Source organism: Saccostrea cucullata, unplaced genomic scaffold (assembly GCF_032062105.1).
Source record: "Saccostrea cucullata isolate Sc308-1 unplaced genomic scaffold, CSIRO_AGI_Scuc_v1 ctg93, whole genome shotgun sequence".
NCBI lineage: Eukaryota > Metazoa > Mollusca > Bivalvia > Ostreida > Ostreidae > Saccostrea > Saccostrea cuccullata.
In genome coordinates this window covers 536,298-561,291 of record NW_026935164.1, presented here as the reverse complement: position 1 = coordinate 561,291, position 24,994 = coordinate 536,298, and the positions used below count along the sequence as shown (strand labels likewise).

The following is a 24,994-nucleotide window of genomic DNA, read 5'->3' as shown; positions in this document are numbered from 1 at the left end:
TGAAAAAAAAAATAATTTTGGGGTAATTAGAGGAACAAGCTTGAACCCGATGTATTTATTTGTCGTGAAGATGAGAGATGCGGTTTCTGCAGCTTCTGAACAAACGAATATGGTTAGAGTTTGAAAGGTTAGCTCTATCAAGATTTTTATTGAACAGTTTATTTTTGTTACTAGCAGTCTTAATTGATATTTGTGTGTCTTGAACTTTTTTCTTGCGCAGGTCCAGGAAAATCACTATATTTAGCTATATAGATGAACTATATTATATAGCTTTATTTACCGGGTACCTATATAATATAGCTTTATTTAGATATTTTAGAATAAGTGTTTGTTTTATGAATAGCAGACAAAAAAGTCGCATTTTCTCAAAATTATGGCATTTCACACAAAAATTAATTAAAAATATTTTTAACTTATTAAAACTTTAATCAAAAAAATAATTTTAATCAGAGTAGAAATGTTAGAAAGCAAAACACCTTCACAAGTATTTTCATTCCAAAAAATGCAAATCAAGCACACTCGTGTTATGTACACAGTTTTTGTAAACAGGGCTCGAGTGGGTTTATATTTAGCACCGGGTGCGTTCAGTGTGATTGCTTTGCCACAACTACACGGACTGACATTATATTGTGTGTTTGTTTTGCTTTCGAACGTGTCTACTCTGAATTTTCTGGATTATAGTATTAATATTTTTCATTATACAAAACGAGATTGCCACTTTTCCTAAGGATTAAGAATAAAATTAAATTTGTGAGAGTTCAAGGATATGTCAATCAAACCCACCGAAAAATTTGAAATTTCACTTTTACAAATAAGATTTTTAATTAATTTTTGTGTGAAATGCTATTAAAATATATAAGTCGTTATTATACTTCAAATCTGTGTCCAAGTACCTTTAAAGTAGCTGCTTAATCACTTGCACACATCTGTGTTAAACCTGGGTCAGTGTAATCCAGGCTTAAGTTTAGCTCATATTTGGTGATTCACTTGCACACTTGAAAAACTCAGATGAGATCAGCTCAAAGATTTTAACTGTGTTATACTTCTGAATTCATTCTTAATATTTTCCCATTCCTTTTTTTTCTTACAGATTATTCTCCCATCATTTAGTTTACTTTCAACGATTGATTTTCTTTCACTGATTAATTCAAGAAATACAGCCTTTTCAAATTCTGTAAAATTTGGTGCCTTCTTTGATGTCATATTCAAAATAAATCCTGGTTCAGCCTGCACTTATGTAAGAAATGCTTGAGTGATAGGTCAGCAACCCAACAACAGCTAGCTCACCTGAGTACAACTTAAGCTAGGGTTGAGCCAAGTTTACCTGATTTTTAGATCAGTCATTAAACCCAGGTTACCTAATCTACATGTGTGTAAGTGGCCAACAGTCCCAAAACTTTTGGATCTTTGCAATTGCACAAAAGGAGAAACATTTTTAGAGTTGGGTTTTTGGTGAATTGTTTTCAGTCCATTTTAAAGTTGAAAGCTATTACTGCCTCATTATATGTCTTTTTGTCTGCTTTTCATAGAACAGAAATTTACACTGAAATAGCTGAATAGAGCTATATTATATAGGTAAATAAAGCTATATAGGTAGATTTAGCTACCGTATAAGCAGAATTATTAGCGAGGATGTAATTTTGGCATTATTAGCGAGAATGCTGGGATTGCTAAAATTTAATATCGCTAAAAATTAATTGCATTTTCTTTGTTAAAGTCTCTTTAGTGAACATTTTAAAATCGCTAAATTTGCATCTTGCTAAAAATAAAATACCATTCTTTATGGAGAAATCACTAAATTTGCGTCTCGCTAAAATTTCCACTTATACAGTATATAGCTAAATATAGTGATTTTCCTAGACCTGTTGAGTATGTCCTTATGAAATAGCTTGTATTTATTCAATCCAACATATTCAATATCTAACTTTCAGGATGAGACAGCCCAGAAAATTTATTTTGGCACTTACCAGACCCCAGACGTTAAAAACCCTCTGTCATGGCAGTATGTTCTTAATTGTTCTACATTATCTTATCAAGTTTGAACAAATAAAAGAAAACGGAGCATTTCATGACATTGACATTCCAGTGGAGCCCGACTTTGTGCCTTTAGGAATAAGGGATCCAGAGGCTTTTCCAACAGATGGTGATGAAAGGATTCCTCGTATTATTCACCAAACTTGGAAAAATGAGGATATTCCTAGTAAATTTTCAAAGTGGGTTCAGACATGGGTAAAAAACCATCCAGACTGGACATATTATTTGTGGACAGACATAAGTGCAAGACAGCTCATTCAAGAAAGGCATCCACATTTGTTAAACACCTTTGATAGTTATACTGAAGGGATAAGAAGAGCTGATGCATTGCGATATGTAATAATGTATGAATTTGGAGGGATTTATGCCGATATGGATTTAGAGAGTTTAAAATCTGTTGAACCTTTTACAAAGAAATATGCATGCTTTGTATCACAAGAGCCATACGAACATCCTCTTCTAGATGGAAACTTTGAGAATTTGGTGATAAATGCAATAATTGGTTGTAGACCAAAACATCCTTTCATGAAGAAATTGATGGACAGGCTGCCATCTTTCCATCACATGTGGAATGTCCTGGATAGCACTGGACCTCATTTTGTAACACTGGTATACAGAGATTTCAAGGGAGAATACTCTTACCCAGACACACACGTGAATGGAACTTACTTAGCTCCAGCTGAGTATTTCTTTCCAACAATTGATCCTGCAAAGTTTTTCCATTTTTACAACCAATGCAAGAGATGGATGCACCTTGGTGAAAAACAAAAGAAAGCATGTAAAACACTTAAAATTTTAGGAGCAAAGAGAAAACCTCTGCCATTTTCTTTCACAGATCATCACTGGGAGCACACCTATATTGACCTCAGACTCTCTTTGAAAGGACCAGTAAACATCCATACTCTAATACCAAATGCTAAAATATACAAACCAAATGCTAGTGTGTAGCAGTCTTGGATTTATATATCAGAGCCACAGCCAGAAAAACTTTTGTTTATATGTACATCTTCTTATTTCATTTGCAGGTTTAGCTGTTAATTTCTTTCATCCTTGGATCTAAGTCATAAAAAATTCAAAGTAACAAATGAATCAAATCTTAATTATTTATTTCATCATATGGTTACACCAGAAAGTAAGTGCACACCAGGGAAATCTGAGTTATTAAACTATCAAATAGGGCAAAAGGATGATGTAAAAAATATGAATAATGAGTTTTTTGGACAAGCATTTATGAACATACTCAAAAAAAAAAAATTAAATCTATTGCACCTATCCCTTAAAAGGCCCCTCTTATAGTGGAATTTTTAGTAAACTTTTTTTTTTGTCATGGTGCAAATACTAGTAAAATCTTCACTGGGGTAAGTAGCAACTTTACTTTCTCTGAAGACTTAGAAACATCAGTTTTTTTCTCTCAAAATATTGCTGTTTTATTTAAAATGAAAGTAAATCCCAAGTTTTGTAAAGGTTGAGTTTTCAAATCTTATATTGAGAGTGCACTTTATTAATACTTCTTGGAAAAAAAAGCAAATATTTTCCTAGTAGGACTAATACTCAAAGCATTAAAATGTCATGGCTCAAAGAACATTAACTTTCAAAAGCCATATGAACTTGACCTTAAGCATACCACCACAGATAATTTTACATTTCTGCTGACACTTCTGAATTCTGTCTATATAACCTTTGTTTGAATCATGACATATTCTGATATCATAACCCTTGTCCTCATTATTCTGGAAAAGAGTGAGATATCCAACCAAATCACAAGTAACTCTTCTCTGAAGTGAAATGTCTTACATTTCTTCATTTCAAAGTTGTGATTATACGGATATTATTTTGCAAACTTTGACCTTGACCTCATGTAAATGATCTTGATACTGGGTTAAAATATTCTTCTAGCTATGTTATTTTTCGTGCCAAGTATGAGTTTGTATCTTCTCATTCTTGTCACTTTTCAAATTTCTCTGAAATCAATCTAAAAATACCAAGTGCACATAAAATAGTTTTATATTTGCTGAAAAAAGGATTTAGGGATAAACAGATGGACATGCTGATACCAGCAACATCCCCCCTCCCCAAACCAACTTTGCTTGTAAGTGTGTATTCATTATTTTTCCAACTTGATTGTCATATTTACTGCCCTTGATAAATTATTAGTATTTTCCAATTAAATTCAAAGCATCAATAAATTATGTCAGTAGTACAATTTATTTTCAATGTTGTAATTAACACCATAATAAAAAAAAAATCTTTGAGACTAGATTAAAACATAATTCATTAAGGAACTCCACATTCTTTGGTAAAATGAAAGCTTGATTCTCTAAATACAATACATTCTTCTCTCACACACAAACATACAGCTGTATTTCAAATAAAAATAAATTATCTTCTCCAGTACAACTAAACTCTGTAAGCAATCAACTAGAACAATCTTTCATTATAATGCCATTTTCAAAATGAAATAATTTCATGAACAATGTTTACATATAAGCTCATTATGAAATTAACTAACAAGCAACAAGCCAATCAACAATGTTTTTTTTTTCAAATGACTGATCAACAATGTACAAACATGGAAAAAGTGTTTGTTATCTATTGCCTCAGCTTGAAACATGGAAGATAGTAGTCAGTAGACCGCTGGCCTGTCACTATAGCGGGACTGAAGATAATATCCTCTGATTCACTTGTCGGTGTTCCCGAGGTCAGTCACTCAGGACTGGGATTCCTCCATAGTCATGTCATGACTTTCATGGAGACCAAACAATAGGGAATAAATCAACACCGTCAGCATTCATCATGTCATGTATCGCTTCTTGTGGTCTGTTAAAATGTCTGTTACTGCAACTAACTTCTTTAATGAGGGCTGAAAAAAGTAATAGAAGTTTTTAGTAGAATGGAAACATTTGATGATTGTATTTTATTTTGCTCAATATGAGTAAATTATTGAATTAAAAGAAATGTGTTTTTCTTTCCATCAGTGGAATCTCACCTTGGTCTCGGCTTGTTTCCTGAGTTCTAATTGGTGGGTGGCACATATTGTGTGCATGGTAGCCAAGTCTCTAGTTACACTGTCAACTGGCAAGGAATTTTCTGATGATGTTTCACTTTCATCAACCTGCTGTAGTTTAAATCAAAATGTCATAACTGTATATGTATAATATGTATTTGTATTCTGTCCATCTTTATAACATTAGTCTTAAGGAAGCTCTTAACACCAGAAAGTGCTTTTTTGGACTTGGAGAAAAATATATCATATAAAGGTGTGCATGTTGAGACTTTTTCATTCATTTGTAACATAGTGTACCTGCCTTATTTCCACAGGAAAAATGTTCAAAGACAAAAGACTGTTTGTGAGCAGAAATCACTGCTGTTTACTTTCATTGGGAAATTAAATGAAAATAATGAATTCAATTTCTTATTCTTGGTCTTATATAATGCTTAAAATATTTAATTGATCACAAATCATGTAAATAACTGTAAATAACATTTTTCAAAATCTTATTTCTAAGGGCAGATCACTCTAACTGCATAAAATTACCCTACAAGTAGAGCTCTTTAGTATGCAGTGTTTAGAGCTTCCTTAAAGTAAAACCCGTAAATCAAAGACAAATTTTCCTTCTAAAAATATTTTTAAATAGAGAAATTCCAGCAGAGCACATTTTGAAAAAATGCTGATAATTTGCAGTGTCTTGCCAATGGTTATAGGTTGCAGTAGTTAACTGCTGAAGCTGAACTACTGCCAGACTAAAACGATGTATATTCAGTAAAACATGCTAATAATGAAGTGCATACGAGGGGTTGATAATTTTGCTTCGTTAAATCACTGTAAATGTAATTGCTTTTTTTCCGTTTACAGGTAGTTCACAATATACATGTATTTTAATGTCATGGGGAATGAAAAATGACTGCTGTAAGCATCGAATCACTATAAGCATGTTTTGTTATTAATCATTTTGATTTTACTGCATTTCCAAAATATGTAAGCATCAAAAGTGGAGAGATATACTTACAGACAACTCTTCTAAAAATTTGATCATCCTAGGCTTATTTTTCTTGATAAATGGATTTATCACTTCCATGAAAGCCTCCTGTTAAAAGAAAGACAACTTTTCATTTCTTATTTTGAACTCGGAAATATCCCAAAGAGAAATGTTCAGAAAATATATACATGTATTGCAATGAGTGACTAACTTTGATTCCAAATTCCACCAGGTTTGCCAGGTTCTGCAATGCTTTTGCAATCAGTTTTAATGTTCTACAGGCCACTTCTGATGGGGTCTCTGTAAAGAGGGAAACTTACAAGATTAAGAAAGAATTAATTAATTATTAAAAATAAAGAAACGGTATAGACAATGATTTCAAAGCAATAAAAAAATATAATTAGAGTACCTGTTATCAAATTGAAAGATTTTGGGTTTAGGATTGCTGGACATAATAGCCTCAGAAAAATGAAGCCACTGTAAAGTAATAAAAATAAATATGCATCAATAGAAATTCATACAAAGTCAATGTACATGCAATTACCAAACACTTTGTTGCTCTAACTGTTCAACAAAATATGTAAGGGGATTTAATCCCTCACTGACCTTACAACTCTCGTTCGGACACTCTCATCTGAGGGCCATTTGGCCGACACACTTCGCTGTAAACAGCCACATATGTACCGCAGAACTCTGAAAACAGTAATTGTTATTCATATCAGTATATTGAATAAATTATTGTCTTAACATGTATTTTTTATCAGACAGACATGTTTAAGCATTCTTGATAACAGGGCCTACTTTGGACAACTGTCTGTGGATCTAAATATGGATTCTGTCACCTCCTCCAGGAAATGTAGGAAATGTTCCCTGTTGGTTCCAATATCACCTCCACTCTCCAACATTGTAGGATTCAGCTACAAATATACATGTATTGGTTAATTTCTTTGTCAGATTATTGTCATAACAGTCACAGATTATAGATAAAATAGTGACCTAACTCAAAGATGGCTTGCCTTCTTTGATGTCGAAGACTGTGAATTTTACAGTGACATACTTTAGACTATTATCAGAAATATAACATACCTCACAAGACTGCTTGCTCTCTGTGATATGGATGATGGGGTCTTTCAGTGCTGTGGCTACAAACTGAGAGGCTGTCATCTTCATGTATTGGTCCATCAAAGTGGTGGCCAGGGAAGTGGCTCGGAACAGGGTCGACATATTGTCTGAAGGAAATAAAGCATTCTGTATAATAGGATGTTCTTAATATCATCTCCATTTCCCTTGAAATTCACCACTGAAAAATGACCTCATCCACATACAATGTAAAGTAAAACTGTTGTTTTTTTTTCCTCACATGACATTACAGAATCACAAAGAGCTTGGTCAACAAACCATCAAAATGGCCTCTCTTGAAAATTAACCTGATCTTAGATAGAGATATAGTGAACACTTTTTAGCTTTACATTATATTATTTCTGACTATTAGCAAACTTATCCTTGTTAAAAAAGATACAGGTTGCATATATTATATATGGTATGTGCTTGAAAATGGTAAGTCAGTTTCTTAGAATTATGGTTAAGAGAATTATCAATTTTCTTTACAAATACATGTATTGTTGATGTTACAGAAAGAGTTACCTTCACGGGCTATTTCAAGGTCATTCATGGTTTTAAGTATTACTTTTTCTTGTTTCTCATGTCGGAAAATTTGGAGGAGAGCTTTGGCCAAGGGAATTCTGTCATTACCACAGATGTTGAACAGTTCAAGTAAATTAATCAAATCTCCATTTAATATTAACTGAAAATAAAACATTTACATATTGATGAAAAATATATCAATGTCAAAAAAAAATGAACCACTTGTCAATATAGATGTACAGGGAACTGTTGAATTTTTCTGGAAGGCCTTTATGATTTGACCACCAATCTATTTAGCTGAAGATCACATACCTCTTTAAGTGTAGAATATTTGTCTTCTGGCATAATAACTTCATGTAAATATCGGGCTCGTATTCGTAACGACCCCATCTCTCCTCGAGAAGCAGGATTCACAGGGACTAGAGGAAACCATTTTGCAAATAGATCCAGACTCTTTATGTCTTCTAACTGTACAGAAATTTGAGCTGAAAGGGGAAAATATTATCGAATAAAAATGAAACATTTAGTCTTCATTTACATGCATGTATTGCAAAATATAATCTCTGTATTAAAATCTTTGGTTCATGTATTTATTAGGAAGTTGAAAAAGTTTATGACAGAATGATAGATTTTCAGACAAGACAAAATTAACATGCCCCTTTCAAGCTCAGGGTATTAAAACTTACCAACTGGTTTTCCAATTTCTTTGTCAATAAATCTTTTACTATGATTGTGAACACTAATGCTGATTGATTCTATATCGGAGGGTACATCACTGTAGTATAAAGAAAAATAATTATAATGTTAATGATTTTTCCAATATATTTCAAAAACATTGACGGTAAAGACAGGCTTGAAAAATAGGAAGAACTGAAAATTAGTTAACAAATGCACAAAAAACCTATCTAAATTATGTAAGTACATGTAATCAAAACATAAAATTTCCTCACTCTAGGATAAATTTTTCTTCCCATACTGGATTGAGGACCTCCTCCACCTGTGTCCGGCACACTTTGATGGGGTTAAGACTAGGGTTCTTCAGATTAACAATACAGTAAGGATGTGGTAGAAGTTTAGTGGACAGTTTCTGAGCATCCACCACCTCCACCGTCAGGGACCGTAACTCTTTCAGAGCTGAGGATCGTTGTTGGGAACTCGGAGCTGTATTTACACAGTACGGGCGGAGTCTTTGTATCCATTTCTAAAATTCCAGAATGAAATGATGTCATATACGTTTTATAAAAAAAGATGAAGAAATAAACAATGTTTATTACATTTCAATGAAAAAATAAAAAGATTTATAGTGTTCATAAGCTTATACTGAACTTTGTACATTCTAATTAATGACAGTAAGAAGTTTCCCCATAAAAAACATAGGTAATCAAAGATTACTAAGCTCACCTCGACGAATGTTATCAGTTTAAGTAATGTAAATCTCACATCATATTTTCTTAATATTAAGTATTCATCCCAACAACAATATTCTTGCAAGTTGTGTTTAACCCCTTACATGGCATATACACATTTCTATGCGTGTAGCGTGAAAAACGTATCGTGTAAACAAATATTTATAACTGTTAATACTGCAGATCTCAAGGACTTCAAGTTTATTTGGATTGATCTGTTCCCAAAACTTTAACCTGGTCTCTTGTATGGAAAATATAGGTCAGATCCAGCATCCGAAGCAAGTCTGGTAGTGTCCATCCCTAGATACATCATCCATGCAAATTTGGTTTAGCTAGGGCTTATAGTTACTTGGGAATGAAAATGTAGGTCAGATCCAGCATCCAAAGCAAGTCTGGTAGTGTCCATCCCTAGATACATCATCCATGCAAGTTTGGTTTAGCTAGGGCTTATAATTACTTGGGAATGAGAATGAAGGTCAGATCCACATCCGAAGCTTGTCTGGTAGTGTCCATCCTTAGATGCATCATCCATGCAAGTTTGGTTTAGCTAGGGCTTATAGTTACTTGGGAATGAGAATGTAGGTCAGATCCAGCATCCGAAGCAAGTCTGGTAGTGTCCATCCCTAGATGCCTCATCCATGCAAGTTTGGTCCAAACAGGTCTTATAGTTCCTGTGGACCTGCTCTAAAAACTTTAACCTGGTCACTCATCTGGAAAATGTAGGTCAGATCCAGCATCCAAAGCAAGTCTGGTAGTGTACATCCCTAGATGCATCATCCATGCAAGTTTAGTCCAGGTAGGACTTATAATTCCTTGGGAGTGAACCTGCTCCAAAATCTTTAACCTGCTCCAAAAACTTTAACCTGATCACTCATCTAGAAAATGTAGGTCAGATCCAGCATCCGAAGCAAGTCTGGTAGTGTACATCCCTAGATGCATCATCCATGCAAGTTTGGTTCAGGTAGGGCTTATAGTTCCTTGGGAATGGACCTGCTCCAAAAACTTTAACCTGCTCCAAAAACTTTAACCTGGTCACTCATCTAGAAAATGTAGGTCAGATCCAGCATCCGAAGCAAGTCTGGTAGTGTACATCCCTAGATGCATCATCCATGCAAGTTTGGTTCAGGTAGGGCTTATAGTTCCTTGGGAATGGACCTGCTCCAAAAACTTTAACCTGCTCCAAAAACTTTAACCTGGTCACTCATCTAGAAAATGTAGGTCAGATCCAGCATCCGAAGCAAGTCTGGTAGTGTACATCCCTAGATGCATCATCCATGCAAGTTTGGTTCGGGTAGGGCTTATAGTTACTTGGGAATGGACTTGCTCCTAAAACTTTAACCTGGGATGCCGACGCTAACGCCGGGGGTATAGCATAAGCTCATCTCTACTTCGTCGAGGTGAGCTAATTAAGATTTCCTTCTCCAAATTATAGACATTCAGAATTTATATGAATTTTTTAATTTTTCATACCTGTGCTAAATCCACATTATCAGCACACAAATAGTAAATTTGGGAATGATTAAATGAATTTGTTATTAACTGGAAACAATTGGGCCTGAAATGAAAAAATTCCAATCAAAATCTAAATTTAGAAAATGATCAATTGGGAATAAATCTACAATAATACAGATTCTTAAACTTTTTTTTATACACTTACCTTCCAAAAAAGCTGTCATGAACAGGATACAGGGAACTGTAGCTAAGATCTATCAAACCCTTGGGACGAGATCTCTACAATTAAAGATCATCACACAAGGTATCAGTAAAACAAATACAGTCTAAAAAGAGGGCTTAACCTTGAAGATGTTTCTAAGCCAGACAATTATAAATTAAAGACATCTGGGACATAAATTTACAAACTAAGTATCTGCATTCATGTACATAAAAGGATGCAATTACAGCTATTAAACTGTGTATACTTTGTGAAAGTCAACTACTTAAACCTTCCAAACATGTGAAGATTTACATCATACCTTTTCGTTTTCTAAATAACAAAGCTGTTGATCATCTCCAAGCAACACAAAAAACATGTTTTTAAACTTTTTTGTTTGACCTAGAAAAGAAAAAAAACATGCCATTTCATCCTCTTAATTCAAATAATATAAAACAATTTCAGTGTAAATGTAAGAGATCAAAAGAAGCTGACTGTTTTTCTTGATGTAGAGGTATCCATTCATTTCCAACTTGTTGCCCTTTCGCCCCGTCATGGGTCCCCGGGAGCTCTGTCGGATGGAGTCGTACAGGTCGTCAGCTGATCCTTTGTGGGACAACCTCTCCAGCTTATCAGACTTGATCTTCATCTCCTGTTAATTATAATGCTTCAAATTAAATCAAATGATAAAACTAAAAAGAAAGCTTTTTATGTACATTTGAAAATACTTAAATTGGTTTACTTTGTTTTTTGTTTTTTTTTGTTTTTAAGAATTATTTTGATCAGGTTAGAAAAAAGAACAAAACTTTTTTGTCATGATTGGTAAAAATATTCAACTGGTAAATACATATGTAATCAAAGACTACAAAGCTGAACTTGACATATGGTATCTAAGAAAATTTTTGCCTGTTTTATTTTCACTCCTCCTGCAATACTCACTGTCACAGGTGAGCAAATTTAACGAAGCCGAGTCTAATTAATTCCGACTTAGGGATTTTGATAATTTTTTGATAATTAACTTTTACTTTATATTTATTGTTTTAAGATTAAAAAATCGAATTTTTACCATCCCGATTTCTTGGGGCGCCATCTCAAAAGCTGTCAAATTTTACCATTGGACCCAATGGGAATTTGTTGGAAAAGCGCCAAATTATTGTATTTTTCCATATTTTTTGTATTTCTGCCCTAGAGATTTCTTTTTCATTCAAGTATATGAAAGTTAATGTAAAACGTCACCAAATTGTGAAATTTCAAAAAAGTTCACCATCTAGGTTGGTATAGGAATTAATTACTAAGTTTATTTTTTCAAAGCCCAATACCTCTAAAATTGCCATATTACGGTATAAATACAAATCAGTGCAGACGAATTATCGGCGCATATGGTTTTTTTTTTTGGCAGAAATAGCAATGTTTAGATTGCTAGTATATGTGTATGGATGTTCTGTCATCAGTTTGTAGTACAATATCCATGAACGTCTTGAAAATACAAGCGAGTTGTGCATCATTCTTCAGCGCCATGCATTGATTACAAAATGATGATGTCGTTAAAACCATTTCAGCGTTTTTCTTAATTATTGTCGAAAAATCACATTTTCAGACCAGTAGGGGTTACAGATAAATTTAATTTTGTATTAAAATCAAAATATTTGGCAAAGTTGTAGTGTCGCACAAATGACTGCACGAAACTAAAAAGCTGTGCAAAGTCATGCGCACTCGAATTAAACTCGGCCTCGTTAAAACAGGGCAAATTCAAAGAATACAGAGTATAGCTTCTTAAACAGAACTGTGACTAGGTGACTTGCTCCTTAAATGTTAACTGGGACGTCAATGCCAACACCGACATTGAGGGTAAAGCATAAGCCTCATCTTCATGTAGACTTTGTCAAAGTGAACTAATAAGGATATTTCATGTACAATTTAAGTTTATATCTACAAAGTAATTGAACATAACTTACTCTGGTAACTGGGACTCCCAGAGTATGTCCCTCAACAATTTCTTCTTTCTTGTACCTTTCTATGATCCCATCCAAACTATAATTATCCAGAGATGAAATTATCCATTAATCAATGTAAAAATGAAGAAATTCAGTCACATATACCCTAAATGCAACAAAAAGGTTTGCTCAGAGCTTGTAATGAAACTTACCTGTCAAAATACCTCCCACCCATAAGAAATAACTGTTTCCCTTGTTTTTCTATTCGGAATCGTTGCACCACTTTATCACATAACACAAATAATGAATAATTCCCAGGTGAATTTTCACTAGGTCTGACAAGAAAACTCCCTTGGCCAGCTGAAAGAAATTTGAGAAGCAAGATTGAATGACATTGTACAATTTTTAAAAATTAAAGTAAACTTTGTAATAACATTTCAAACTGCAAGAGACTTTCAATTCAGACATTCCTGCACATAAAGTAATACAAGTATATCCTCTGATAATGGTAATATATTATTTTAATGATTCAGTTAAGAAAGGACTGTGGTTTGCTAAAATTGGTGTTATTTTTTTTTAACCTTTGAGAAATTCTGACTGTTCACAATATCAAAAGAATCCAAAAGAATCCAGAAGAATAATCCTTCGACCATTTCCACATGAATTGTAATACTTCGTGACAAAATCAAGAATGCTTACCTTCTCTGAGTTTCTCCACAGCCTGTTCTTTTGTTATACTATCATGGAAGTACGCCAGACCCTGAACTGGTTCCACACTGTCACTCTGTCCAAAAACAAGCAGTTTGTTACACGTTTTACAAATTACATTTTCTTAAAGAACTGAAAAATATATAAATAAATTTCTACCATTTTCCAAGTCAAGTGAGTACCACAATAACATTACGGTGATTATTTGTTGCCTTACCAAATCATCAACAAGTGCTTCATGGATTTGGCCATCTTCATTTGTCCTTAATGACTTTACCCATAACCACCCATCTCCCATCTCATTTAATACAATGAACACATCTCCTTTCTCAAAGCTCAGCTCATCTGTTTCTGGCATTTTGGAAAATGACAACACTGCCACAACTTTTCTCCTGTCATCAACTGGCTGAAAACAAAAATATCGGACAATCTTAGAATAATCCTCTGGACCAGACACATATCTTTTTATTCTGTCTAAAAATTTAAGAAACAGCTACTAGCATATTTCTCAAAGAAAGAGATAATAATCATTCCCGAGTTTACTGAAAACCATTGCCTATAGCTTTCAGTATTTATTCCAAGTCATTACTCTAGAACTGATAACTTACCTCTGGTGGGGAGACAGGATACTTGAGTTGTTCCCCTTTGAGAAGGTATGAACAAGATGTGTAATAACCCACTAACAGAGAGAGACTGTCAAAACGCCGGCCACCAATGTAGTAATCACCACAGATTGCTGAAATTCTGCAATAATAAAGTAACCATTATTGTTTTAGTAAACAATCATTGGTTTAGTAAATAATGACTATCTTCCTCGTCTATTGCTAAAAAAACAAAGATGAAATTGATTTTAATTCAAATTGAATTAAAAAATGTCCTTCAAAAAAGTGAAAAATGCTGCTTTGCAATTTTTTGTAACTTACACTTATCCTTTATTTCTAGCTGAGTGAACTATTTTACACTATATATAATATGGTACAACTTTTACTTACTTGAAGTGTGTAAGGCCATTCCTCCCCAGGTAGGAGAGGACATAGGAACCTTTGTTTCTCTCACTCTCCCTCACCAGATAACTCCCCGACTCTCCTGCAGTACGAAGTCTGTCCTCCGCTGCCTGGCGACCCAGTCGGCCATGATACCATCTGCAAAATCAAACTGTCTCGTTAGAAATAAATCAATTCAAATGATCCACACAAAAATAAATTAGAGAATTTCAGAAAAACCTTTGCTCCTATTGATTTTGGAAAAAAATCTTGCATATATATTTAGTATAATTTTCCATATAGACACACATACTTTAATTTAAGGCCTTTAGCAAAAGTATGTGAAAACAAAAATATGTTACACAGAGTATGAAGCAGTACGATAGATGGCTTGCTTCAGAACAGGACCTCTGAAAAAGTTCTTCATTCATAAACTCCGCTGTACACTAGTTGTAGAAATATCAAAACAAATTATCAAACAATCATCATCTTTTTCCAGGCAGGCCCACTGGTACGTGCTAGCATTTTGTAATGGAGCCTGAATTTCATTCATAGAACATAATTTTTGAGTCATAATATACTCATAACCAAATTTATTTCATAACATACATTTAACTTTCGGGATGGAATTTTTATATATTGATTGAAATAGGTATAAATCAAACCTTAATTAAATGTATGTAGGTCAATTTAAGTTTGATAAAACCAGGAAAAACAGTGGGCGGTAAGGCTCCTATGGGATAACTTTGTTAAAATGGTTTTATATCAAAACTAGAAATACGTGGGCGTAGCAACTGTTAACGAATAATTCCTTGTGCTTTGTAAAATCTATATTGCACGCTGTTGTACTAGTACACAGTGAACTGTCAGTGGGCGTCGGAAACTCTGAACTAAGGTTGGTGACAAGTTCCAGGCTTACATACCCTTCCATCAGCTGTAATTCATCTCCAGCCTTGCCCCCCAGATTTTATTCCCCCATTACCTCTTACCAACAAAATTAAATATTAAGTGTCATCTCTTACTAATTTAATACTAAACTCTCCTTTTTCTATACTGCCTTACCCAAATCCTAATTTAGAATTGGAATTTCATCAGTCACAGATGTTTTGAAACAGGGAGTGCCTCATGTCTGGGTTGGAATATGGTCTTAGTCACTTATTAATACCCATAAATGGGCACGTTGTCAGTGATTACCAGGGACTAAGTAAAATCAATCAATTAACCAATGGTTCCAGTTTTCAATTTTAACTATCCCTTCTCCATCATTAGAAGCATTAGTCTGAGAGACAGGAATAATTTTGAAGTTTAAATTATACACCTTTTAAGAAATTATAACCTGTTAACTGATTGTAGAGGGTTCTTCAAAATATGAATATTATGACAGAATCCTCAAGTGGAGATCACTAAATAATGCATCAGTTTTTACAATGAGGGGGCGTAGGATGAGATAAAAATATCCAACACTTCAATCTGCTATCTTTTGAAAAATCCATTGCCTATTAATGTTTAATATTATCAACCACTTGTGATCATCTTTAAGCGATTATTTTACACAACAGCAATTGTTTATGATACATGCATGGGATGACAGGATCAAAACAGTCCAGCTGGTCCTTTATAAGTGGGTCACAAATTATTTAAACTGTTCAGATTATATATCTTCTGCAAAAGACTTGCAATTAATCAATGGTAAATGAGGAATAGAAATAACTGCACTACAGTCAAACCTCCTTGTCTTGAACTCAATTAATGTACCCACAATAAAACTTCAAGATATCTGAAGATTCAAGATTTAGAAAACAAAAACACATAAAGTAAAAGTGATTGGGATTTGGGACTGCTATAAACTTTGGCATATCCCTGGTATTCTAGATACTTTGCCCTGATGACCTAGAGTCAAAGTCATGATATATCATCTTGTGATAATAATATACTTTTCTATTAGGTGGTTATGCACCATACTTTAATCTAAAATCTTTAAAACCTACTGGTCATAGGCAATCTTTGTTTTAAATATAAGATTCCAATGATTTTGCATCACAAGATATAGCCAGGATGGGAATTATATATATAGAGGATATCTATGTTGTGTAATTTGATATTGGCTTTAACCAACGAGTTGAAATGGTGTATAAATTCGCGAGGCTTGCCGAGCGAATATACACCATTTCAACGAGTTGGATAAAGCCAATATCAAATCACACAATTATAGATGTTCTATTTATCTCATACGACTTTCGTTTTAACAAAACTTTGAGACTTCCCCTGCAAAATGACAGAATGATTGCTAATTCAAATTGATGACGTATAACTTGATGACGTAGCACCTTTGATGTTGACATGCCTCGAAAGAAAGTAGATCTTGTTCAAAAGATCTTGTTTACAATTTTTGCTATCTGCGTTTTTGAAAACATTATGTAACAATAGCTGGAGCTTTAAATTACATCAAACGAACTTCTGATTGAAAGTTGTAAGGTCCAGGGGATCGTGAAAATGAACTTTTTGGACGATGGCAGTACAAAAACGTGTTAGGCAAGGCTAGGGGCCTACTTGTAGATTCATTGTTGATCCATGGTAATTTACACCTACATTACTAGGTAGGCATATGTAGTATAATATAAAAAGCATTATTGAAGATGTTAAAGAAATCTTATAACAACAACTTAACTGCTAGGCTATACTTTCTCCGAAAACGATTGAAAGGGGGGTTAACATCTGTCTTCAAGTAGCCAATACAGTTTCCTTGATAAAATAAGACACTTCTTTGACATATACGAGTCTTTTTCTGGCTTTTAATGATATTATTGCTCTTTATCATTCATTTTCTTAGGGCAATAATTTTAACAAATAAAAGTTTCGAATAAAATTTTAAAGCAAGGGATCGTGTCAAAACCGGAAGTTCTGTTGATAAAGCATCTACCCATGGATAAAGCATAAGTTTATCCAACAGTCTGTATCACCAACATGTATGAGATAAATATTTTTATCTGAAATTACCTTTCAGTTGCCTAAATGACCTTGGCACATCACAGGGTCATAAGTAATCTTTGTGTAAAGTATGAGCTTCCAATATGTTTCATTAAAAAATTTATGTCCTGGTCTCCTGGATACAAATTATACACTTTTTCTTCCAGTTACCTTAAAAATGCTCAAAAAACCTTGGATCAAGGTAAAGATTTGAGACATAGGATGTAGGGCAGCTAAGGTAAAAAGTACTACTGCTCCTGGGAACTAAGACAATTTCAACTTCAATGACCACAAATTTAATTTATCTCTGTCAGAAAATATCAACTTTAATATTACATTTACATGTAATAACCTAGATTTGAGCTAAAGAAGAAGCTCTAATACACAATGACCTACTGGGTAAGATTGAGGAAATCTAGGAAAATATCAGAATATTATCTGAGACACAATGATAAGGATCTACAACACTGAGAGGATAATCAGCCATATAGATTTCAGATCTAATATCATCCAATGGAAGCAAGAAATCTCAAATATCTTAATCACTAAACAGTAAATGCACAACAGAAAATGACAGAAAATGACAATAAGCAATAATGTTTTTTTAAAATAGTTTTTGCAATTCTTTCACTTTGCTGAGTATGCATTTGTAATGCTATCCAGTATGAAATATAAAAAAATCAAATGAGCTCTGATATTCTTAGACAATTTTTATGTTAAAAATGAATTAATTAATGTTGCATACCAGGTAATTTATTTTGCCCCATATTGTTTACAAAGAGGACACAATTCAGATATACCGTATGTCTTATTTCTTAAAAACTGGACAGGAAGTATTTCTGAATCATCTGATTAGGATTTACAAACAGTACTTTAAAAAGCCTGTAAATTAAAATTGTTCATAGACAGTTTCAAATCAATGCAGAGAGTACATAAAAAAGATAGTAATACATGTTCTCCCCCTTGCAAATTATATGACAAACTTGTTGACATGTAACATGTACAGTTGTACAAACCTTCCCCCTTTCATACTCTATACTTGACTAATTTCATGTGTGTTTGTATGTATGATCAGACCCAGAGCACCATCATGTCTGAATGAGTGGGCGAGAAAAAACCTTTAACTTCTATCATCTCTTCGGGAAGTTACATTTTTAATATTTCCCATAAGGAAACAAAAAACGCCTACTTTTCAACTATAAATATAAAACACTACAATTTTTTAGCAATCGCTGAAAATTAAAAATGAGTTTAAAGTTTGTTTTTTTTAAATAAGCAATAATTTACCTGCATACCTTTGAGGTACAATTCTGACTAGCCTGACCCTTTAGAATGAAACAATACAAATTTTTTGTGTACTGCCTATATACGCACTGTCTATCTAACATCTTATATATGGTAGAGTCATAATATGTAAACAATGAAACTTTTAGTCCACTGCTGAAAGTGGAGGATATTAATTTTGGTCTGTCCGTCTTTAGTTTCCATGTGATATCTTGAGAAGCCTTTGAACTTTTGGGGTGAAATTTAACATGACTTCCTATGGCCTAAGGAAGATCTCAATTGATTTTGAGGTCAAAAGGTCAAAGTCATACTTTCAAAAATTCTGTTCTTAAAAAACACTCAATAATATCTCAAGAAGCTGGCTTTTGCACTTATGTTTTAAACTATAACACCCTAAGGCATGAAAAAGACCCCTATAGAGGTCAAAAGGTCAAAGTTCAAGGTCATGAATTCATACATTCTGTATGGTTGCAAAACTTTCATTTAGAGTGATATCTCAAGAAGGTTTTGGAATTTTTACAAATAAATTTTGCTCCCTACGGCCACACCTGCCCTTCTAAAATTGTCCCCACACCCTCCCCTACCTTTGACTCCACCCCCATACATCCATGCTTGTTCTTCTTTTAGCCTTAAGCAGGGGACACAGATTCTCTGAATTAACTTGTTTTCATTCAAAGCCTTAAATCTATATGCTGAAGAAGAAAGGGGTTTGTATTCCTCTTCTTCTTCTTCAGGCGTTGGCACGATAAAGATCCCTCACTGCTCAATGGCCCTGAGTGCCAAGTAAAGGTCAAAATTTAAAGCTTTTCACCGGCATACGGTGACGTCTCCATATGAGTGAAAAATTCTCGAGAGAGATGTTAAACAATATACAATCAATCAATCTTCTTAAAAAAAGGTGTAAAACTCAATTCATAGACAAAAGGGTAGGTTAATGCACTTTAACATTGTTCATTGGAATTTAAAAAAAAATTTGTCTACATTTTCTCTTAATCATATTACTGGGTTTATCTTTTATGTTTAATAAGACTTTAATGCTTATTATTTTTCCTTGATATAAAGAAGTGCTAAACCTCAGTGCTCATCCCTTAAGAATGAGCTCTACATATTATTCCCACGCAGACCTAGAATATACCTGCCTTAGTGAATCAATATTACCCTAAACTCATACTCACTGAATCTGATAATGTCTTATCTATACATAAAATGATAAAAAATGCAACATTTGTGGAGAAAGGGTGTGGGAGTGAGTACTCTGTTGGAATGGCTGGTTGCTGCTTATCATGGCTTTTGATGTACATACTGTTGTTGGATGGTGAAAATCTTAGACTTCATGCAATGTGTTACATGTGTAGCATATACAGTTTTAAACCTGTATGTAATCAAATGTTAGGGAGTCAAGTCAACATCTTATGAATAGATACTTTTAAAAAGTGGGAAAAAACCACCAAAAAAATAGAACATACCAATACAAATATGTGAAATTGGCATGTGATTTAATTACCATAAAACTTAAAAAAAAATTAGCTAAAAATTCATATATTTTTTCTTTTACGTTTGTTATGGTTAATAATTGTATATATTATGATTTGGAGTTCCAAGATCAGTTGACATAAAGAAGGAAGTTACATGTGGTATTGTAGACTGTCTAGTATATGGTACCACACTTACTGGTAATGAAGGCATGTATACTGACAGATTGAACACATTTCTAATGATTAACTTTATACATTCCTTTCACAAGATCTAGAAACAGGAAAAGGTTTTAATTTTTAAAAAGTGAATACATTTATTCCATTCTCAATAGCATTATCAATAATTCAAGGTTTATACACAAGTAAATTGAAGTTCCTTATTAATCTTATCCTTTTAAATAACTATTAGTGGTGTGCTGTAACAAATACATGTTCATCCTAGAATGTAAAATTCACAGAAAGTAGAAAATTTTTAGCAAAATTTCATAAACTTTACTACATTTGCACACTAAATATCTAAAATTTCTTAAATGATAATTGACCCATTTTAAATTTGAATTCAGGGTTCATAAATAAAGAATGCTTATTATACAAAATAAACCACACCATTGCTAACACATATTTATACCATTTTTGAAGCATACAAATGTGGTTTCATACCTTAGTATCAAAATCTCATAGCATTCACGTTTAAGTAGCATTTCAATTCCCTAGCTTGGTTTACCTCTATATATTTACTTATGCAATTATATAATGTACATATACTTACTAGATTTACTTTATTTCAAAAAATTCATTTATATGTAAATTTAGTACAGGGAAATTATAACCAACTACCCAACTTTTATTTACCAACTGAATAAATATCTTCAGGAAAAAAGATGTCCAATGATGACTCACCTTGTATGAAATCTATATGTTTAATTTTTGAAACTGAAGAATAAAAATTCAAACCTAATTTTAAAGGAGCCAACACAAAAAGAAATTAAAGAAGCATAGTAATGACACCAGTGTCAAGATCACTGTACAAATCAAACATCAGTACAAGGTCCATACAAAGTTTCTTAAATCTTTGATTAATCGGCTAATGAGAACAATCAAGTAGTAGATGATTTCATTTAACTACTATCTGGACTAATACTAGTATTTAGATAGGATCCATTGTAGATTTTGAGTGGGAGACTAACATCTTGACAGCACCTTGAGAAAGGCATATAGTAACAGAATGTACTATATCTGTTACTTAGTAGTCCTTTTCATCTTTGCAGTGAATGATCTTTTAATAGAGGCAGTAGGGCTGGGACGATATATCGATATCGATATATCGTGATACTGAAGAAATATCGAAATATGGCCCCCCAAAATCTTACTTCTATTTTTCTTTGTTTATTTAACATTTGGGGTTTAATATATAAAGTAAATAAGATAAATATAAATATAGATGTGAAATAAATAATAATTTACACCACTTGAGTAAAATATTTTTGTTTTACAACATATAAACAACTATTTTGAATAAATTATTCTTATTTGCAAAGAAATAATTTGTTTATTTCAATGCAAAAAACAGAATAAGCAATTGAACATTTGATACATAGAGGCACTGATATGGATATAGAAAAAGTTGTATCAGAGAGGGAGACAAGAAAGGAGGATTCATGACCATATTAATAAGTACATGTATCAGGTAATCACAAAGCATTGGGTACACAGACAATTTGAATATTACCATGAAAACACATTTACACATACAGGCAAGCCATGAAAAGCCTGAATCAAGTTCAGACATCTAAAATCAGAATGTCTGATTGTAAATTTCAATTAAGATTTGATGAATTTACTTGAATATTTAATAAATTTGTTATATCCGTAAAATAATTTTGTTAAATTTAAATAGCTGGGGATTCAAGATAACTTCGCTATATCTGTGAATTCACAATATCCTTGTTCATACTAAATGAGTTTTACTGTGCTACATTAGGGTGTCACGGGTAACCAAAATGACCGAGAACTTCGGAACAATTAATTCGGGTCCGGTTCAGTTCTTCCGGATTTTCGTTTGGTTCCGATATGTACAATAGAGAAGGTTTTACCATAAAAATGGCATCTAAGCAAAAGACTCGTTAGTTATATTTATTTAATTACCATCATTATGCGATATGAATCATTTGGTTCAATTTTCTTTCTAGTATTAGTAAACTATTGTAAACTAGCCATTATGCTGCCGTTTGTTAAATTTAAACAAATTTTTTTTTTTTTTTTTGTTGAATATAATTCAAATCATGAGTTTTTATTCTATTGTATATCCAAACTGAAAAACCGGAAATCGAACCAAAATTTTTTTCACCAATCTGACCCGAAAGCAGTGTTTAAAACTCACAGTAAAATTAGCTAGACATGCAGGGCTGACTGCTAGTGAAAGTTGTCAGCCCTGTCAAAAATGTACTAGCCCGAAAAAAATAATTGTCTTTTATAAGTTTGTTTTAGCAATAATGTGAATGGAGCCAGCTAACCATATATTTGATCCTGGGCCTATAGGCTGATGAATTCTACCTGTTTGCTTGTTACACTTCACAAACAGTAATATCAGTTGATAGAGTTTTATCAAATATCGGAATTTTAATTTATGGAAAATATTACACGTCTAGCCGGGCGTCAATACGTGCAAATCTGTTCGCCTGTGACAAAATTTGTGCATCTCGGGCGCCAGTTATTTCAAACACCCCGAAAGATTTTAGAACAGTGACAGCCCTATACTACATGTATCAAATAATCTGAGACACTACATGCATATGTCACCCAACAACATTTTCATTTAAGGAATGAAGCTTATTTTAACCTGTATTATACAATATAACGTAACTTGAGACAGATAATGCTTTAAAATAAGCTTCATCCCTTATAATTTAAATTCAATGTAGACAATGAGACAATTTTTCCTCCAAAATGGCTTTAAATAGGGCTCAAATTGACCATATTTTAAAAGTAACATCGCAGGGGTAATACATTTTAAACGTAAATCATTATGACATTATGACAGGCATACTAGGCAACTTATTTTAAAAGAAAAGAATTTAATATTTTATCCAATCAAATGATGTGTCATTTAAAATTAAATTATCATAGTTTTCACAAAAGGCTGCTATAAGGATTTCCATTTCAAATCCAAATGAAGATGTCTGTGTTTGCGAGAAAAACCGAATGTGTACAAATAAAATATATGATTTTATAATAAGAATAATGATAATAATTATGTAATTGCATTAATAATCATTTAATAAATACAAATTCATAACCTAAAATGCTTTTTTCTAAACTTCATGCTAAATTAATTATTATCAGTAATTGCTATTAATAATCATTTAATAAATACAAATTGAATAACATAACAGTCACACTAAATAAAAACAAAAAAATTTTGCTGGTTATTTCCTCGGCAATTTTACATTAGTTTCTATGCAAAATTGATAATATACAAAATAATCATTTTTTGCCAAATTTTTGTCATATACCTAGTGTGATATCCTTTAACAAAATGCAACAAAATGCAAAAATAGCTGTATTAATAGCTACGTAGGTCTTTGTGTCCATCTGTGTTTGTCTGCAATCTTTTTAAAACGGAACACAGAGCAGATATTTATTCTAATGCATGTATTTACAAATGTAAATATATTTTGATAATATAATTTAAAATCTATAATCAGATTTGACACTATGTAAAAATTTATAATAAACTGTTAAGATTTCTTAGCACATTGCAATCACTAAATCATCAAAAAATTATGTGTATAGATGTATTTATTGCAACTATTCTTTGATAACATTTTACTAACACTCCTAGGTAAAATCAGACTATAATCGAAAAATAAAAACGGACAGCAGAAATCGCTGACCGAGTTAAAACTGTAAACAACCAATGAAATACGCACTGATTTTCAGGCGGGGCAGTCTGGTTTATAAACATGGTCTCCTCCGCGTGGTCCTGATTCTCGGATAAAGGGTCGTCATCGTCCCCTAGGTCTGTAGTACCCGTGTCTTCTGCCGTTTGTCCGACATTCGGCACTGCAGACACCACTGCACTGTTGTTGTCGGCCATTTTCTTTCCGCATGTGCGTGATGAAGTAAGATGATGCAGCTGATTGGTTAAAAAAAGTTCCCGCCATATTTTTAGTTACTTTATGAATGACGTCCAAGGAATTTATCAATGGACAATGCCGTATTTATGAATGGACCTTTTCAATGAAATTAATTAAACCCATTCATAAATTTACGTATCGGTATGCAATCGTACATACGTGAAATATATTCATTCATTTAAATAAAAATGTTTTATGAAGTCAAAGAACTTTAATTAGTGTCCTTATTGAAAACGTTTTACATTTATAGACATGAAATAAAATATAATTTAAAATATTGGAAATAAGTAAATTTATCACCTTCTAACTTATAAAATTTAGAGGCATTAATTGTTTTCTAGGGCACCTTAGGAAATTTTGAATTTGCCATGTTAAATTTGCCCCTGGTTGAACGTGAATCATATACTAAATATATATTGCAACTACTAGTATATACCGGCTGTATAATAAAGGTGATAAAAATGAAGTATTCATACATAGATTTACCAGCCTGTTTACTATAATGCAGAGAGTACAAATGTTATAAATTTGATTGATTTATTAATATTAGTTTATTTTCCTAATATTTTTTCATAATAAGGGTTAAAACAAACTTTTCTATTCCAAAAAAAAAATCTGCTTTACGAATTCCAAATAAATTGAAAATTAAACTATTAAATTAAGGCGTCATTAATGTTTGTATGGAATTTTCAATTTAGTCACGACCAGTGTCTCACATATTGTACCCTGAACTAACAATGTTTTTTAAAGTGGTGAGGGTGGGGTAGGGTGGGGGATCAGCCGGAAAAAATAAAT

At 32.9% G+C, this 24,994-nt stretch overlaps 2 protein-coding genes across 3 annotated transcripts; one reads left to right on the top strand and one right to left on the bottom strand.

The window, feature by feature from the left end:
- Window positions 1-20: 20 nt before the first annotated feature.
- Window positions 21-3,403, top strand: LOC134242057 (uncharacterized). The gene is made up of 2 exons (XM_062724078.1): window positions 21-127; window positions 1,932-3,403. The coding sequence occupies exons 1-2, from the start codon at window positions 78-80 to the stop codon at window positions 2,980-2,982; spliced, it is 1,101 nt and encodes a 366-aa protein (XP_062580062.1). The 5' UTR covers window positions 21-77; the 3' UTR covers window positions 2,983-3,403.
- Window positions 3,404-4,220: 817 nt separating this feature from the next.
- LOC134242056 (ras GTPase-activating protein 1-like) lies at window positions 4,221-24,188 on the bottom strand. 2 transcript variants are annotated; one of them, XM_062724076.1, is made up of 23 exons: window positions 23,993-24,188; window positions 14,347-14,496; window positions 13,963-14,098; window positions 13,572-13,760; window positions 13,346-13,430; window positions 12,859-13,006; window positions 12,668-12,743; window positions 11,208-11,364; window positions 11,035-11,114; window positions 10,719-10,792; window positions 10,532-10,616; window positions 8,606-8,856; window positions 8,342-8,430; window positions 7,968-8,140; window positions 7,656-7,815; window positions 7,098-7,240; window positions 6,813-6,928; window positions 6,618-6,704; window positions 6,421-6,488; window positions 6,223-6,311; window positions 6,042-6,119; window positions 5,021-5,149; window positions 4,221-4,894 (listed from the first exon to the last, which is right to left on the bottom strand). In XM_062724076.1, exons 1-23 carry the CDS (start codon window positions 24,157-24,159, stop codon window positions 4,826-4,828), a joined length of 2,799 nt encoding a protein of 932 aa, XP_062580060.1. In that variant the 5' UTR covers window positions 24,160-24,188; the 3' UTR covers window positions 4,221-4,825. The 2 variants fall into 2 exon arrangements, with proteins under 2 accessions (XP_062580060.1, XP_062580061.1); XM_062724077.1 differs by lacking the exon at window positions 23,993-24,188 and adding an exon at window positions 20,724-20,796.
- Window positions 24,189-24,994: the final 806 nt, after the last annotated feature.

Excerpts from the sequence above, each read along its gene's own strand:
- LOC134242057 (XM_062724078.1), top strand. The coding sequence starts at position 78 with ATGCGGTTTCTGCAGCTTCTGAACAAACGAATATGGTTAGAGTTTGAA. Across the intron at positions 128-1,931 it reads ATATGGTTAGAGTTTGAAAG|GATGAGACAGCCCAGAAAAT; the intron begins GTTAGCTCTATC and ends TCTAACTTTCAG.
- LOC134242056 (XM_062724076.1), bottom strand. The coding sequence starts at position 24,159 with ATGGCCGACAACAACAGTGCAGTGGTGTCTGCAGTGCCGAATGTCGGA. Across the intron at positions 8,857-10,531 it reads ATAATGTGGATTTAGCACAG|AAATGGATACAAAGACTCCG; the intron begins GTATGAAAAATT and ends CTGGAATTTTAG. Across the intron at positions 6,312-6,420 it reads ATCTTTCAATTTGATAACAG|AGACCCCATCAGAAGTGGCC; the intron begins GTACTCTAATTA and ends CCCTCTTTACAG.